This window comes from Hemitrygon akajei, chromosome 2, assembly GCF_048418815.1.
Source record: "Hemitrygon akajei chromosome 2, sHemAka1.3, whole genome shotgun sequence".
NCBI classification, from domain to species: domain Eukaryota; kingdom Metazoa; phylum Chordata; class Chondrichthyes; order Myliobatiformes; family Dasyatidae; genus Hemitrygon; species Hemitrygon akajei.
In genome coordinates this window covers 165,741,789-165,759,502 of record NC_133125.1, presented here as the reverse complement: position 1 = coordinate 165,759,502, position 17,714 = coordinate 165,741,789, and the positions used below count along the sequence as shown (strand labels likewise).

The window sequence follows — 17,714 nt, the reverse complement described above, 5'->3', positions numbered from 1 at the left end:
ACCAGTGCCTTATAGAGCCTCAACATCACATCCCTGCTTCTATACTCTATTCCTCTAGAAATGAATGCCAACATCGCATTCGCCTTCTTCACCACCGACTCAACCTGGAGGTTAACCTTAAGGGTATGCTGTACGAGGACTCCCAAGTCCCGTTGCATCTCAGAACTTTGAATTCTCTCCCCATTTAAATAATAGTCTGCCTGTTTATTTCTTCTACCAAAGTGCATGACCATACACTTTCCGACATTGTAATTCATTTGCCACTTCTTTGCCCATTCCCCCAATCTATCCAAGTCTCTCTGCAGACTCTCTGTTTCCTCAGCACTACTGGCCCCTCCACCTATCTTTGTATCATCAGAAAACTTAGCCACAAAGCCATCTCTGCCATAATCCAAATCGTTGACATACAACGTAAAAAGAAGCGGCCCCAACACGGACCCCTGTGGAACACACTGGTAACTGGCAGCCAACCAGAATGTGATCCCTTTATTCCCACTCTCTGTTTCCTGCCAATCAACCAACACTCTATCCACGTATGTAACTTTCCCATAATTCCATGGGCTGTTATCTTGTTTCGCAGCCTCATGTGTGGCACCTTGTCAAAGGCCTTCTGAAAATCCAAATACACAACATCCACTGTATCTCCCTTGTCTAACCTACTTGTAATTTCCTCAAAAAATTGCACTATGTTTGTCAGGCAGGATTTTCCTTTGAGGAAACCATGCTGAGTTCTGCCTATCTTGTCATATGCCTCCAGGTACTCTGTAACCTCATCCTGACAATCAACTCCGAAAACTTTCCACCACCGATGTCAAGCTTGTCATAAGGGGACGTGAGACTGGACCCAAATGCAGGACGCAGGCACTGAAGTACTGGGGGTAGGACGGGACAAGCTAAAGGATAGGATAAGGTGCGGAGACCATGGAGTTCAGAGAGGATTCTGAAGGGGCTCTCGAGGCTTGGCTAGAGGCTGAAGTCTAGATGCTTAAGTCTTGAGGCTTGCTTGAGGCTGGGGTCTTGAGGCTTGGCTAGAGGCTGGGGTCTCGAGGTTTGGCTAGAGGCTGGGGTCTCAAGGTTTGGCTAGAGGCTGGGGTCTCGAGGCTTAAGTCTTGAGGCTTGGCTAGAGGCTGGGGTCTTGAGGTTTGGCTAGAGGCTGGGGTCTCGAGGTTTGGCTAGAGGCTGGGGTCTTGAGGTTTGGCTAGAGGCTGGGGTCTTGAGGCTTGGCTAGAGGCTGGGTTCTCGAGGCTTGGCTAGAGGCTGGGGTCTAGATGCTTAAGTCTTGAGGCTTGCTTGAGGCTGAGGTCTTGAGGCTTGGCTAGAGGCTGGGGTCTCGAGGTTTGGCTAGAGGCTGGGGTCTCGAGGCTTGGCTAGAGGCTGGGGTCTTGAGGCTTGGCTAGAGGCTGGGGTCTCAAGGTTTGGCTAGAGGCTGGGGTCTCGAGGCTTGGCTAGAGGCTGGGGTCTCGAGGCTTGGCTAAAGGCTGGGGTCTAGATGCTTAAGTCGAGGCTTGCTTGAGGCTGAGGTCTTGAGACTGGGGTCTTGAGGCTTGGCTTAAGGATGGGTTCTTGGGACTAGGAATGCTGGGAGGATAGCCCCTGGGTGGGCCGCAGAACTCCTGGGCAGGGCCCGGACCTCCCAGACAGGACACAGAGGCCTGGGCAGGTCGCGGGGCTCCTGGGCAGGTCGCAGGGCACAACCCGACGGAGGCGAGGGATAGAAAGGGGCAGAGTCCTCCGACAGGCAACGGCAGTCCGGCCTGGCTTACCCGACGGAGGCAAGGGATAGGAAGCAAGCTCGGTCCAGGGTGACTTCAAGACTCACTGCGGCCAGAAGGCCCGGGCGGGCTACGGAGCAGCCCAGTCCATAACTCACGCACAGAACTCATTGTTAACGGTGGTACTCCAAGCAGGGACAGAGAGGACAACACCCCAACTAAACTCACTCCCAGAGCCCCTGATATTCACAGCCAACCGATAGGCATCAAGTGCGCCTCCTTGAGGCCAACCAAGCTAAGATGATACTCAGGTGTGACTATTTGAGTTCAAGGCAAAATGAGGGGCGGTCGAAGGACCTGGAGTCCGCGAAACGGATCAAGAACCGGAATGCGGACTTCGGACCCGACCATAACAAAGCTAACAGGTCTATAATTTCCTTTTTGCTTCCTTGCACCCCTCTTAAATAACGGAGTGACATTTGCAATCTTCCAGTCCTCCGGAACCAGGCCAGAATCTATCGACTTTTGAAAGATCATTGCTAATGTCTCAGCAATCTCCACTGCTAGTTCCTTAAGAACACAAGGGTGCATTCGATTTGGTCTAGGAGATTTATCTACCCTTAGACTATTCAGCTTCCTGAGTACTTTCTCTGAGTAATTGTGACTGTGCATATTTCTCTTCCCTGACACCCTTGAATGTCCGATATATTGCTGTTGTCTTCCTCAGTGAAGACTGATGCAAAATACTCATTCAGTTCCTCCGCCATCTCCTTATCTCCCATTATAATTTCTCCAGCATCATTTTCTATCGGTCCTATATCTACACTCACCTGTCTTTTACTCTTTATACACTTGAAAAAGCTTTTAGTATCCTCTTTGATATTAATTGCTAGCTTCCTTTCATAGTTAATCTTTTCCCTCTTAATGACCTTCTCAGTTTCCTTTAGTAAGCTTTTAAAAATTTCCCAATCCTCTGTCTTCCCACTAATTTTTGCTTCCTTGTATGCCCTCTGCTTTGCATTTACTTTGGCTTTGACTTCTCTTGTCAGCCACAGTTGCATCCTTTTTCCATTTGAAAATTTCTTCTTCTTTGGAATATATCTGTCTTGCACCTTCCTCACTTCTCGCATAAACTCCAGCCTCTGCTGCTCTGCCGTCCGTCCCGCTAGTGTCCCTTTCCAGTCAACCTTGGCCAGTTCCTCTCTCATGTCACTGTAATTTCCTTTACTCCACTGAAATACCGACACATCGGATTTCGGCTTCTCTTTCTCAAATTTCACAGTGAACTCAATCATGTTGTGATCACTGCCTCCTAAGGGTTCCTTCACTTCCATCTCTCTAATCACCTCTGGTTCATTACACAATACCCAATCCAGTACAGCCGATCCCCTAGTGGGCTCAACAACAAGCTGTTCTAAAAAGCCATCTCGTAGACATTCTACAAATTCTCTCACTTGAGATCCAGTGCCGAACTGATTTTTCCAATCCACTCGCATGTTAAAACCCCCCACAATTATCATAACACTGCCCTTCTGGCAAGCCTTTTCTATTTCCTGTTGTAATTTGTAGTCCACATCACTGCAGCTGTTTGGAGGCCTGTAGATAACTGCCATCAGGGTCCTTTTACCCCTGCGATTTCTTAGCTCAACCCATGAAGATTCTGTACCTTCCGATCCTATGTCAACTCTTTCTAATGATTTAATATCATTTCTTACCATTAAAGCCACACCACCCCCTCTACCTACCTGTCTATCCTTCCAATACACCATGTATCCTTGGACGTTCAGCTCCCAGAGACATGCATCCTTTAGCCACGTCTCAGTGATGGCCACAATGTCATACCTGCCAATCTGTAACTGTACAAGATCATCCACCTTATTCCTTATGCTGCGTGCATTTAAGTATAACACCTTCAGTCCAGTATTTGGTACTTTTTGCATTGATTGCACTGCAACTCATCCCAATGGCTGCAAATTTGCTCCATCACCTGCCTGTCCTTCCTGACATCCTTACTGCTCACTACCTTAGATCTATTTCTGTTTTCCCTCTCCTCCGCTCCATCATTCCGGTTCCCACCCCCCTGCCAAATTAGGTTAAACCCTCCCTAACAGCTCTATTAAGCCTTCCCGCCAGGATATTGGTCTCCCTAGGATTCAAGTGTAACCCGTCCTTTTTGTACAGGTCATACCTGTCCCAAGAAAGGTCCCAATGATCCAGAAACTTGAATCCCTGTCCCCTGCTCCAATCCCTCAGCCGCGCATTTATCCTCCACCTCATTCCATTCCTACTATCACTGTCGCGTGGCACAGGCAGTAATCCCGAGATTACTACCTTTGTGGTCCTTCTTTGCAACTGCCTTCCAAACTCCCTATATTCTCCTTTCAGGACCTCTTCCCTTTTCCTACCTATGTTATTGCTACCTATATGTACCACGACCCCTGGCTCCTCACCCTCCCACTTCAGGATATCTTGGATGCGATCAGAAATACATCCCTGGCACTGGGTGGGTAGGGGAGGGTGGAGTGAAGTAAGAAGCTGGGAGAGGATAGATGAAAGAGATAAATTGCTGAAGAAGAAGGAATATAATAGTTTAAATTTATTATCAAAGTACTGATACAACCCTGAGTTTCATTTTCAGTTGCAGTAGAACAAAGACTGTCACTCCCTGGCACCTGGGAGGCAAACTACCATCCGAGTTTCTTTCCTGCTTCCACAGAATCGCCTGTCTGATCCCCTAACTATCGAGTCCCCTATCACTACTGCCTTCCTCTTCCTTTCCCTACCCTTCTGAGCTACAGAGCAGGAGGCACGACCACTGTTGCTTCCCCCAGGTAGGCTGTCCCCCCCCCACCCCCAACAGTACTCAAACAGGAGTACTTATTGTCAAGGGCTACAGCCACGGGGGTACTCTCTAGAACCTGACTCTTCCCCTTCCTCCTAACTGTGACCCACCTATCTGCCTCCCATGGCCTCGGTGTGACCACCCGCCTGTAACTCCTCTCAACGCCTCACTCTCCCTGACCAGACGAAGATCATCGAGCTGCAGCTCCAGTTCCCTAACACGGTCCCTTAGGAGCTGCAGCTCGACACACCTGGTGCAAATGTGGATGTCCGGGAGGCTAGGAGACTCCAGGATCTCCCACATCCGACACCGAGAGCAACAAGCTGCCCTCACACTCATACTTCCCCCTTCCTCAAATAACAGGAAAATCTGAAACCTAAACCTACCTAGCCTCGCCCGCTTCTGCCTAAGCCCGTTGATCCCAAGCCCTTAAGACTACACTCTGCTCCTTGCTCACTCCTCTGCCTGCTGTGTAAGGCTGTGTCCTTTTTAAATCTTCCCCGCTTCACTGCCTGACATCACATGCCTGCGTACTCCCGTTCTGATCCTCCAACTTCTTTCTCCAAATGTTGGCTTTCCCTCCCCTTTTCAGCCACAGTTGTATCATCTTTCCTATAGAACACTTCCTCTTCCTTGGGATCTATCTATCCTGTGCCTTCTGAATTGCTCCTAGAAACTCCAGCATTGCTGTTCTGGCTTCATCCATGCCAGTGTCCCTTCCCAGTCAACTTTGGCCAGCTGCTCTCTAATGTCTCAGTAAATCCTTTTACTCCACTTCAATATTGATACATCTGACTAGCTTCTCCCTCTCATATTGCAGGTTGAGTTCTAACATAGACTATTAGGATCACTATTTCCTAAGGCTTCCTTTACCTTAAACTCCCCAATCATATCTGATTCGTTACACAACACACAATCTAAAATTGGTGATCCCCTAGTGGTTGCTCCACTAGGCTGCTCCAAAAAGCCATCTCAGGGACATTCCACAATTTCTCTCTCTTGGGATCCAGCATCAACATGATTTTCCCAATCTAGCTTCATATTGAAATCCCCCATAACTAATCTAACATTGCCTTTTTCTATCTCCTGTAATTTGTAGTCCATATTCTGGCTACCGTTGATAGGCCTGTATATAACTCCCATCAGGGTCATTTTACTTTTGCAGTTTCTTAACTCTATCCACAAGGATTCTACATCTTCCAATTCTATATTACCTCTTTCTAATGAGTTGATTTCATTTCAGCAGAGCCACTCCTCCTCTGCCTACTTGCTGATCCTTTTGATTGGTTGTGTATCCTTGGATATTAACCTCCTATCCAAAATCATCTTTCAACTATGATTCCATGTGTTGTGTAACAAATCAGACATGATTGGGGAGCTTAAGGTAAAGGAACCCTTAGGAAATAGTGAACTTAATACTATATGTTAGAACTCACCCTGCAATATGAGAGGGAGAAGCTAAAGCCACAATGTCATACCTGCTAATCTCTAACAGTTCTGCAAGATCATCTGCCTTATTCCATAAATTGCTTATATTCAAATATAAGACCTCCCATCTTGTATTTGTCATCCTTTTCAATGTTGTCCCCGTTTTACACTGAAACCCATCTTACTGACTGCAATTTTGGCCTATCATTGGCCTCTCCTTATTAGCAATCTCATTACACACTTCCTGTGTAAGCCAACTACCTCATCCTCAGCATTAACACTCCAGTTCCTATCCCCCTAGCTAATTAGTTTAAACTCTGCCCAACAGCTCAAGCAAACCTGCCCACAAGCATGTTGGTCCCCAATGTATCCTGTCTTTTTTGTTTAGGTCATACCTTTCCCAGCAGAGATCCCAGTGATCCACTAATCTGAAAGCCTGTCCCCTGCACCAGTTCCTCAGCCACACATTCATCTGCCAAATCATCCTATTCCTGTCCTCACTGTGCACGGCACCGGCAGCAATCAGAGGGGGTAATTTCAGAGATGGGGGGGCAGGTTTAGTACAAAGAGAGTGATGGGTACCTGGAATGTGCTGCCTGGGGTGGTGGTAGAGGCAGATGCATCAGGGATGCTTAGTAAAGCACATGAATGTGAAGAAATGGAAGGATATGGACATTGTGTGGGCAGAAGAGTTGGACATTTGATTACTAATTTAATTGGTTTGGGTGCCGAGGAGCCTGTTCTTATGCTGTAATATTCTTTATTCTATGTTCTAGCAAGGTGGCATGAGAAATAGAGAAACACAAACGATTCTACAGATGCTGGAGATCTTGAGCACCAGACACAAAATGCTGGAGGAGCTCAGCATTTCAGGCAGCATCTATGGAGAGGAATAAAGAATGGAGAAGATGTTTTAGCTGAGACTCTTCATGAGGACTGGAATGGTGGCAGAAACCAAATTAAGAGGAAGGGGGAGGAGGAGTACAGCCTGCCAAGTGATAGGTGAAACCAGGGGAAGGGGAAGGTGGGTGGGTAGGGGAGGGTGGAGTGAAGTAAGAAGCTGGGAGAGGATAGATGAAAGAGATAAATTCCTGAAGAAGAAGAGATATAATAGTTTAAATTTATTATTAAAGTACTGATACAACCCTGAGATTCATTCTCAGTTGCAGTAGAACAAAGAAATTGAATAGAATCAGTGGAAAACCACACACAAAGACTGTCAAGCAAATAATAGGAGAGGCCAGTGCACCATGGAAGAAAGGGAAGTAGGAGGGGTTCCGGAGGAAGGTGATGGGCAGGTGTGGAGAAGAGAAGGGGTGGAAGGGGAAACTAGAATGAGGAACAGAAATAAAGAGAAGGGATAGAAATTACCAGAAGTTTGAGAAACTGATGCTCATGCCATCTGGCTGGAAAGTACACAAACTGAATTTGAGTTCCTCCAACCTGAGTTTCCCTCCTCGTTGCATGGACTGATATGTCAGAATGGCAATGGGAAGTCGAACTGAAATAGGTATGAAATTAAGAATAGGCCGTCCTCATGAGTTCTATGATAGACCGTTGTCTGTGACGTCATGGGCAACTATTAACCATCGTATTCATGCCCCATTTCCCAATCCTTTGACTACGTTCAGTACAATTGCTCCAGCAGTCTCAGACTTGTATATATGTACTTGCTGGGCAGGTACACAGTCAGGAAAAATTTAAAGGAATTTTGCCAAATAGAACTAGCTCAGATGGGCATCGTGGTCAGCATGGACCACTTGGGCCGAAAGGCCTTTTTCTGTGCTATATGACTCTAATTGGCAAGTTGTAGACCCTATGTTGATATGACAGTCGGAATCCCAGCACCTGAACTACTCGTATGTCTTTAATTATGATAACACAATTTAGATCTGGCAGCATTGTTCCCTTGGCTCGCCCTTTTCTGAACTAGCCCCGGTGTAGAAGTGCTCAAAATATTTTTCTTCCACGTACATAGTACAATTCTAAGTTATATCACTGCAGCGCACGTCATAGTAATTTCTATTCTAGAATCACTATTCAACAAGCTCCTCCACATCAACAGAGAACTGCACTGCCCCCTAACTGAGATTGAGGAATTTCTTTAGCTAAAGTGTGGTGAATCTGTGGAATTCATTGCCACAGATGCCTGCGGGAGTTAGTAATTGTGTATATTTTAAATAGAGTTTGAAAGATTCTAGATTAATAAGGGTATCAAAGGGAAAAGGCAGGAGAATAAGTTTGAGGGGGAAAATAAATGGTCTTATTGTATGTGTGAATAGGCACAGGGGCAGATGACTGGAGCAACACAAAATGCTGGAGGAACTCAGTGTGTAAGGCAGCATCCATGATGGAAATCAACCCTTCATCGGGACTGCAAAGAAAGAGAGATTTATAAAAAGGTGGTTGGACGGGGGTGAAGCAAAAGCTGCTGGGTGATAGGTGGATAGAACCTTTGACAAACTTCTATAGATGCGTAGGGAAGAGTATCCTACACTGTTGTATCACAGCCTGGTATGGTTACCAGAAACACCAGTCCATCACAGCAGAGCCCTCCCCACTATTGAGCACAGTTACATGGAGTACCACAAGAAAGCAGGATCCATCACGAAAGACCAACTCCATCCAGGTCTTGCCCTCTTCTCACCACTCCCATCAGGCAGGAGGTGCATGTGCCTTCGGTCTCACACCTCCATGTTCAGGAACAATTATTACCTACAATCATCCGGCTCTTGAACGCACGGAGAACTTCACTCACCACAACTCTGAACTAATTCCACAACCTACACACTCACATTTATGAAAATACAATGGCAGATGCTCAGTTCTTCCAGCGTTGTGTACGTATTCTCACTCACTTTTATGGACTTTTTACAAATTATATTTTCAATATTATTTATATTTGCAGTTTGTCTTCTTTTGCTCATTGATTGTTTGTCAGTCTTTTTTTATGTGTAGTTTTTCATAAATTCTATTAATTTCATTTTTCAATCTTTTTATTGATTTTCAAATAAAAAATATACAAATCAGAGGAGGAGATTAGCAAACAGATAATATAAAAGACATAAACAGCAATAATAAAAACAGAAAGCATATAATGTCAAAATCAAATAGGTAAAATATTATGCTTTAATATATACAATGGTCAAAAAAAACTACAACTCCTCATAGCAATCATAAAAAAAGATTGGAAATTATATTGATAAAAGAAAAAAAACCATACTAACTAACTTGAGACAAAAAAAAGAGAAAGAAAAAAAGAAAAGAAGAAAAAGAAAGATTGGGCAGTCCAATTGAGGATAAAAAACTTTAAAAAGAGAGAGAAGAAACATCCTTCCAGTCATCTCCGAACCTTCATGGATAAGGATTTTCCCCAAAGAGAATGAAGAAAAATAAATAAATAAATAAAAATTAAATCATGTAAAAATATTGAATAAATGGTCGCTAGACTTGTTCAAAATTAAAGGATGTATCAAATGTCCGGCTTCTAATTTTCTGCAAGCTTAGACATGACATCATGGAGGAGAGCCAATAAAAAAAACAGTAGGTGGATTAGATTCTTTCCAGTGTAGCAAAATAGCTCTCCTAGCCAGTAAAGTTGAAAAAGCTATCACAGGTTGGGCGGAAGCAGACACTTTGCTTGTTTCCTCTGGAATAATCCCAAAAATTGGATTAGGTTGAACATCCACATCTATAACTTTAGATAATATTCCAAACACATCCCTCCAAAAATTATTTAAACTTACACATGACCAAAACATATGAGTTAGAGTAGCCACTTCTGCATTACATCTGTCACAAATAGGGCTTATATTAGGAAAAATATGCGCCAATTTATCTTTGGACATATGGGCCCTGTGTACTATCTTAAACTGAATTAAAATATGGCGTGCACAGATAGCTGAATTATTGACTAAATAATAAATTTTACTCCATTGATTATCTGAAAGTGAATGTTGAAGTTCTACTTCCCAGGTGCGTTGAACCCTATCATTAGGCGACATGCGAGCATTCATTAACTGTTTATAAATGATAGCTATTAATCGTTTTTGAAAGGGTTTAAACTGAAAAATAGCATAAGCCAAATTTAAAGAGCAGGCCGAGGGGTAATTTGGTAAAAAAATCACGTAAAAAATTCCTAACCTGTAAATATCTGAAAAAATGTATATTGGGGATATCATATTTATCCATTAACTGTGAAAAAGACATGAAACAGTCTTGTAAAAACAAATCTAAAAAAGTTTTTATTCCCTTAATTTCCCATGTTAAGAAAGCCTTATCCAAAGTTGATGGTTTAAAAAAGAAATTAGAATAAATATTACTAGAAAGTAGAAAACCATTTAATTCAAAAAAATCTATGAAATTGAAACCAAATTTTTAAAGTATGTTTAACAATAGGGTTGAGAGCTTGTCTACCTATTCTGGAGAGTGAAAAGGGAAGAGGAGCTCCTAATAAAGAAGCTAATGAAAACCCCATTACTGAATTTTCCTCCAGCTGTAACCATGAAGGGCGATCTTGGTCGTCTATATCATAAATCCAAAAAGTAATGTAACAAATATTAATTGCCCAATAATAAAATCTAAAGTTTGGTAAAGCCAGTCCTCCATTTTTTTTGATTTTTGCAATAAGAGTTTATTCACTCTAGGGCTTTTATTATTCCAAACATAAAACAAAATCAGAGAATCTATTTTATCAAAAAATGTTTTTGGAACAAAACATGGAACTGCTTGAAATATATATAAAAATTTCAGTAGAATAACCATTTTTATAGTATTTATTCGACCTATCAATGACATCGACATAGGTGACCATTTAGAAAGCGCCTGTTGAGTATATTCAACTAAAGGGAAGAAATTATACCTATATACGTCTTTAAAATTTTTAGTAATTTTGATACCAAGGTAAGTAAAATGGTTTTTGGCAATATTAAAAGGTATTCGATCATAATAATCAGAATAATTATCAGTAGGAAATAATTCACTTTTATGTAAATTAAGTTTATATCCAGAAAAAATACCAAATTCCATAAATATAGATAACATAAAAGGAATAGATTTCCTAGGATTTGAAATGTAAACTAATAAATCATCTGCATATAACAAAACCTTATGTAATTTATCCCCTCTCCTAACACCCTGCACAGAATTAGAATCCCTAAGAGCAATAGCAAGTGGTTCTAAAGCCAAATTAAATAATAAAGGACTGAGGGGACAACCCTGACGGGTTGCTCTATATAATCTAGAATAGGGAGACTTTTGATTATTAGTTAGAACCGCAGCTATCAGGGTATGATAAATCAGTTTAATCCAAGAAATAAATCCTGGACCAAAATTAAACCTCTTCAAAACCTGAAATAGATAAGGCCACTCCACCCTTTCAAAGGTTTTCTCTGTGTCCAAAGATACAATACATTCAGATTCTTTGGTTGAGGGGGAATAAATGATATTTAACAATCTTCAAATATTAAAATGTGAGTACTTATTTTTTATAAATCCTGTTTGATCATTTGAGATAACATTAGGCAAGATATTCTCAAGCCTATTTGCTAGAATCTTAGAGAAAATTTTAAAATCTACATTCGATAATGAAATAGGTCTATAGGATACACATTCCAGTGGGTCTTTTCCTTTTTTTGGTATCAATGAAATTAGTGCTTCATAAAACGTTTCAGGAAGGTTCCCAGAGGAAGTAGAATCGGTAAACGTTTGATGAAGATGTGGTATAAGCATTTCATGAAAAGTCTTGTAAAATTCTACCGTATAACCATCAGGACCCGGAGCTTTACCTAATTGCATAGAGGATATAGCCTTGGCTATCTCCTCTTGTTTAATAGGTGCATCTAACATATCAACATCTTGAATCGAAATTTGAGGTATGTTTAACCTTTGCAAAAATCTATTCATAATAATAGTGCTATCAGAGAATTCAGATTTATAAAGATTAGAATAAAAGTCCATAAATATCTTATTAATTTCATAAGGATCTAAAGTTTCTGTTCTATCTGGTCAGCGAATTTTTAAAATCTGTCTTCTGACCATCCCAGCCTTTAACTGACCCACTAAAAGTTTAGGAGATTTTTCCCCATGTATATAAAATAAACTTTTAGATCTAAAAATTTGCTGTTCAATAGGAAAGGTCAGAAGCCAATCATACTGTGATTGAAGTTCGACCCTTTCTTTACATAGGTCTTCAGTAGGTTTAACTGAATACACATTATCTATCTGTTTAATTTTATTAATAAGCACTGACAATTCCACTTTAGTTTTCTTTCTCAAGGCTGCTGAATATCTGTCCCCTAAGAAAAGATTTCAACGTGTCCCATATAACCAGATTTGACATTCCTTCAGTTGTATTAAATTCAAAAAATATAGAAATTTGCTCCTTAATAAAATTAACAAAAGCTGGATCCTGTAACAATACGGGGTTCAATCTCCATTGAGATTTTCAAAAATCTATCTGAAAGCTTAAGGGTTAACTTTAAAGGCGCGTGATCTGACAGCGCAATGATGTCATAAGCACATTCAACAGCGGAGTTTAACAGACCTGTATCTAAAAAAAAGTAATCCATTCGAGAATACTTGCGATGAACGTGTGAGAAAAAAGAGAAATCTTTATCATTGGGGTGTTTATATCTCCAAATATCGACAAGGCCATATTCTAATAAAAAAGAGTTAATACAAGCTGCCGCTTTATTAGGAAGCGACCGATTGGCTGATGACCTGTCAATCGCCGGATTTAAGCAACAGTTAAAGTCACCACCCATGATCAGCTTATATTCATTGAGATTCGGTAACTCTGAAAAAAGTTTCTTTAAAAAATCAGAATTATCTACATTAGGTGCGTATACACACACCAGAGCTACCTTTTGCTCGCATAATAAACCAGTAACAATTAATTATCTTCCAATCGAATCAGTAGTTGTATTAAAGTGTACAAAAGGGATTTTGGGACTGAGAAATATAGAAACGCCTCTCGTTTTACTATCCGACAGCGAGTGAAATACAGGTCCTTTCCAGAAGCGGAAAAACCTATCCTCATCCTATTTTCATGTATGATTTTCTTGCGCAAAAATAATATCAGCATTAAGTGTTTTTAATTTCTTAAAAATCTTTTTACACTTAATGGAGTGATTAACACCGTTCCAATTCCAAGATATTATATTGATTTTATTAACATCCATGTTTAAAATTGAATGTAATATTATATAAAAGAAATGTTACGCAAGTACATATTAAACCAAAAGGCGCGGGTAAAACCAAAAGGAGTGATGCATTTATGAAAGAGAAATCCATCAAAAGAACTGCCCAATCAAGAAAAAAACCTACTCTATAGACCCCTCCCCCCTCCCAATAGATAGAAAGGAAGGAACCAATAGGCTGGTCCCATGCTAACTAAAAACCTTTGACCCTGTTCTCCATCTTGCAGCTCCGTATATTAAAATAAAACAAAAATCCCAAGGAAAATAGTCATAATAAAATGCACAAACAGAATTCAACTACTATAATGTTATGTCTAACATTAATAAAAACATAATCAACAACGGCCATCTTAGAATCAGCTAAAGTAGCTTAAACACATTCAGAAAAAGGAATAAATCCAAGCGAATAATATTACAAACAGTATTCTTTCTCGAAGAAGAAGAAGAAAAGTAAATGAGTATATATATATATAACAGACCTAAAACTATAAGTATTGAAACAAATGAAAGAAATAAGAAGATTAATACACAACAGGTCCTACACGGACCATTAAAGTACAATACTATAAAAGTTCCCTACAAGACAGTTATATATGTACTAATTATTAATAAGGTAAAAAAAAATTAAATCAGCCATGTCCCATACCAAAGAATGAAAAGGTATAGAATGTGCTTAACTCAGAAGCTCCATAAACAACTCATACAGCAAATACTTCAAAATTGCCTATTGAGTAATTGGAGTAACTTTAATATTTTATTCAGTAGGCTTAACTTTAAGGTTTTTAATATACTCCCATCCCTCCTGAGGAGAGTAGATTCTCAATGATTGAGATTTTTCAGGGAAAATTATCAGCTTTGCTGGAAAGTGAAGAGAGGGATTTAAATCTAATTTATACATTTCACTCATAACTTCTTGATATTTCTTTCTTTCGGCAAAAATCTCGGGAGGATAATCTTCAACTATATGAATCTGTGCCAAATTAAAGAATAACATCCGCTTCTTATTTCTTTCATTTGTTTCAATACTTATAGTTTTAGGTCTGTTATATATATACTCATTTACTTTTCTTCTTCTTGAAGAATAGCTTCTTTAGTCGTATAATAATGCAAATAAAGTAACAACCGCTCGAGGACATAATTCGGATGAATGCCGAGAAAATGAAATTCTGTGAGCTCTATCAATTAAGGGGCTAGCTTTAAGAGTCTCATTGAAAAGTGAGTACAGCATATCTGAAAAGAATTTTAACAGATCGCCAGCTTCAGTATTTTCAGGCAGTCCCAGAATACGCAGATTCCGCCGACGCCCTCTACTATCTAAATCAACCATTCTTTTCTTCATTTTAGATAGTTCCGAGGTAATTTCATTGATTTTCTTTTCCATCGAAGATATCTTCATTCCTTGATCATTAATAGTTTGCTTGAATAGATCATGCTCACTCTCGATTCGGGTTGTAGTCTGCTGAAGTGTTTGAACTTGAGAATCCAAGTTTTTCAAAGAGTCTTGAATCATAGAAATAGCTTTTTAGAGCTTCCCGTTTGAACCGGCCAGCTTATCAATTTTAATATTAGGCAATCCGAATTCCGATTTCATGTCTTGTATTGAAGAAAATATTCCTGCTAGTGTAACAGATTCCTCTGTTTTCTTGGTTTGTTCCGTTTGCTGCATTTCAGAAAAAGTCTTGCTGCTTCTCAGTTCAATACCAGAATGACTTTTTTCGGCCATTGTAATTAAGTCGTAAATCCTTCAGTAGAAGTAATAAATTTCTCAAAACTAAAAAGGATCTGTTAGTGGGATATAACATATACTAAAAGAGAGAGCGCCACTAGGAATGCGACTTACTCCATATGCTACAAGATGGAAATCCTCATAAATTCTACTGTATTTCTTTTTTCCTGTAAATGCCTGCAAGAAAACGAATCTGGTGACATATGCAGTATGTATATCTTTCCTTTCTTGTGTAAGTTATGTATAATTTATGTTCATTTAAGTTTATGTTAATTTGTGTTTGTAATATACTGAGCTGCTGCTACAAAGAGTTTATGACATTTAGATCCTGGGGGTAAATATGCCTGTGACAATGACCTTGAACAGGCACAATCAGGTTATCCCATTACAGGACAGATTTGGAGGCTTTGGAGAGGGTGCAGAAGAGGTTCACCGGCCTGCTGCCTAAATTAGAGGGCATAAGGTGATCATCATTCGCGGTTTGATTTACATCTCTGTGTATAAGGAGCTCGCACGTTCTCCCCCAAAACCGCATAGATTTCCTCCAGGTATTTTAATTTCCAAGAATATTGAACATTCCAGGAATGTTCAGGTTTAGGGTTAGTAACTTGTGGCCATTCCATACTGTTGCTGGATGTGAGACAACACTTCAGGCTGCCCCGAACACAATCCTTGGACTGTGCTGGTCATTGACACAAAACAATACATTTCGCTGTATCTTTCAATGTACATGTGAGAAATAAATCTTTCTAGTACATGGTACACAGGAGATTACAAGCACACACCTTGCCCCTGTAAATTCAACCTCAGTAAGCCCGCACATGCCTCCTCTAAGCAAGTTCTAAGAGCCAAGTACACAGAGTTTCCTCTCTATGGCTTTCACAATTTTACAAACTTTCATCAGGTTTCCCCTCACCCTCCACCACTTCAGAGAAAACAACCCAAGTTTGTTGAGAAGGAGGGGCCTAGTCCACGCTGTATCTCAATAAATAAATAAACACAACAGATTACGTGAGATTCAAGTTTTCTTTAAAGTAACAGTGCAGAACAGGCCTTCCAGCAAATAGGCCACTTCACCCAATAGCCTACTTAACTAATCCTGGCCTAATCCCAGGGCAATTTACACAATGACCAATTAATCTACTAGCCAATACGTCTTTGGACCATGGAGGAAACAAGAGCACCCAGAGGAAACCCACGCACACAAGAAGGACCACAAACAGAGTCAAATTTGGACTCTGAACTCCATTGCTGTGGGTTATAATGGTGTTGTGCTAACCACTTCACTACCATGGCATCCCCCTTCTTCCATGGCTGGTGAGTATGAGAGAAGTTGACAAGTTTAGTGTTACGTGTGTACTTGCCCAGGATTTAAAAACCCTGAGAACTAGCTTCCTGTGACAGCAGCACAGCACATGACTAACATACAGCAAGTTAATATAAACTTAAACAGACATCGAAAACATCCTATCAAACAGCTTGATCTGCCTGAAACCACAGAGGGTTGTGGATGCACCTAGAACATCATGGAAACCAACCTTTCGTACATGGACTCAGGAAAAGCTGCCAACATTAACAAAGACTCCACCCATCTTGGACATTCCCTCCTCTCCCATATCCCATCAGACTGTACATACAAAAGCCTGAAAGCACATAGCAGCAGGATCAAGGACAGCTTCTACTTCACTAATATAAGACCGTTGAACAGCTCTCCAATGTGATCAAATGGACTCTTGATCTCACAATTTACCTCGATACAGGCTTGAACCTTATTCTCTGCCCTCTCTGTTACTGTAAAATTTCCTTCTGCATTTTCTGTTACTATTTTTCATTTGTAATTGTTCAGTTTACTTATCAGCTGAGATGATCTGTACAGATGGCTCGCAGAGCAAAATTTTGCAACATACCTTGCTGTGTGTTACAATAATAAATTAATTAAACAGTTTAAACTACGCCACAAACAACTATAATTATAATAGCAGTCTCTTCCGTAATTCCAAATTAATGAACAATGTTCTGTAAATTCTCCCTCTTCAGCACAGGAGGTGGCTGTACAAACCAGTGGACTAAAACACAGTGGCTCATCTGTCCCTTTTCTCCTCACTTCCCAATAGCCCTTCCAATTTACTTTTCACACACAAGCTTTCTGATTCAACCCTAAAGGGCGATTTATGGTAGACAATGAGCCCTCCAGCACGTCCTGGCGATGTGGGAGGAAACAGGAGCGCCCAGAAGGAACCCACGCAGACACAGAGAAAGTCCCTGAGGTCTGGTTTGAATCAAGGCTGCTCCCTGAAATGGTGAGAGCACTGTAAAACCCCTGGCATTGTTTGCAATGCCAATCTCAAATTGAAGATGGGGAAAATAATTAGAAAACTTTAGAAATAGCTTTAAATTTCTTACCCAGAGAGGCACAGAGAAGAAGACCACATCCCAGGAGAAGAAGGTACTTCATTTTGCTTCTGATTCGATTTGCTTGAGTTTTTGACAGTAACGAGAAACAGAGAAATTGCTGTTATCAAGATCTGACCTGAGTTCCTGAAATCCTTTTGGCTTCTGACCAGTGGACTCAATGGAGCAGTCTTATAAAGGCTGGCTCAGCAAAGAGGTGAATTGTCTCAACACAGACAAACCTGAAATACTAGAACGGCATATCTAACCAAAATGCTGGCGACAACAGAACTAAATGTGCAATTGGTACAGCAGCGGCTCCGTGACTCGAGACCTTTCATCAGATAGATAGATAGTGGAAAAGAGGAATAGCGAGGTAGTTCATGGGTTAATTGACTGCTCACAAGTCTGATGGC

General features: G+C 40.8%; 1 protein-coding gene across 1 annotated transcript in view; it reads right to left on the bottom strand.

Moving 5' to 3' along the window:
• The window catches only part of LOC140718208 (prostate stem cell antigen-like), a 34,223-nt gene extending 16,761 nt beyond the window's left edge, over positions 1-17,462 (bottom strand). Inside the window, exon 1 of the mRNA XM_073031663.1 lies at positions 17,311-17,462. Within this exon, the coding sequence (XP_072887764.1) occupies positions 17,311-17,362 (52 nt within the window). The 5' untranslated portion in view covers positions 17,363-17,462. The remainder of the gene's footprint in view (positions 1-17,310) is intronic.
• Between the last annotated feature and the right edge of the window lie 252 nt (positions 17,463-17,714).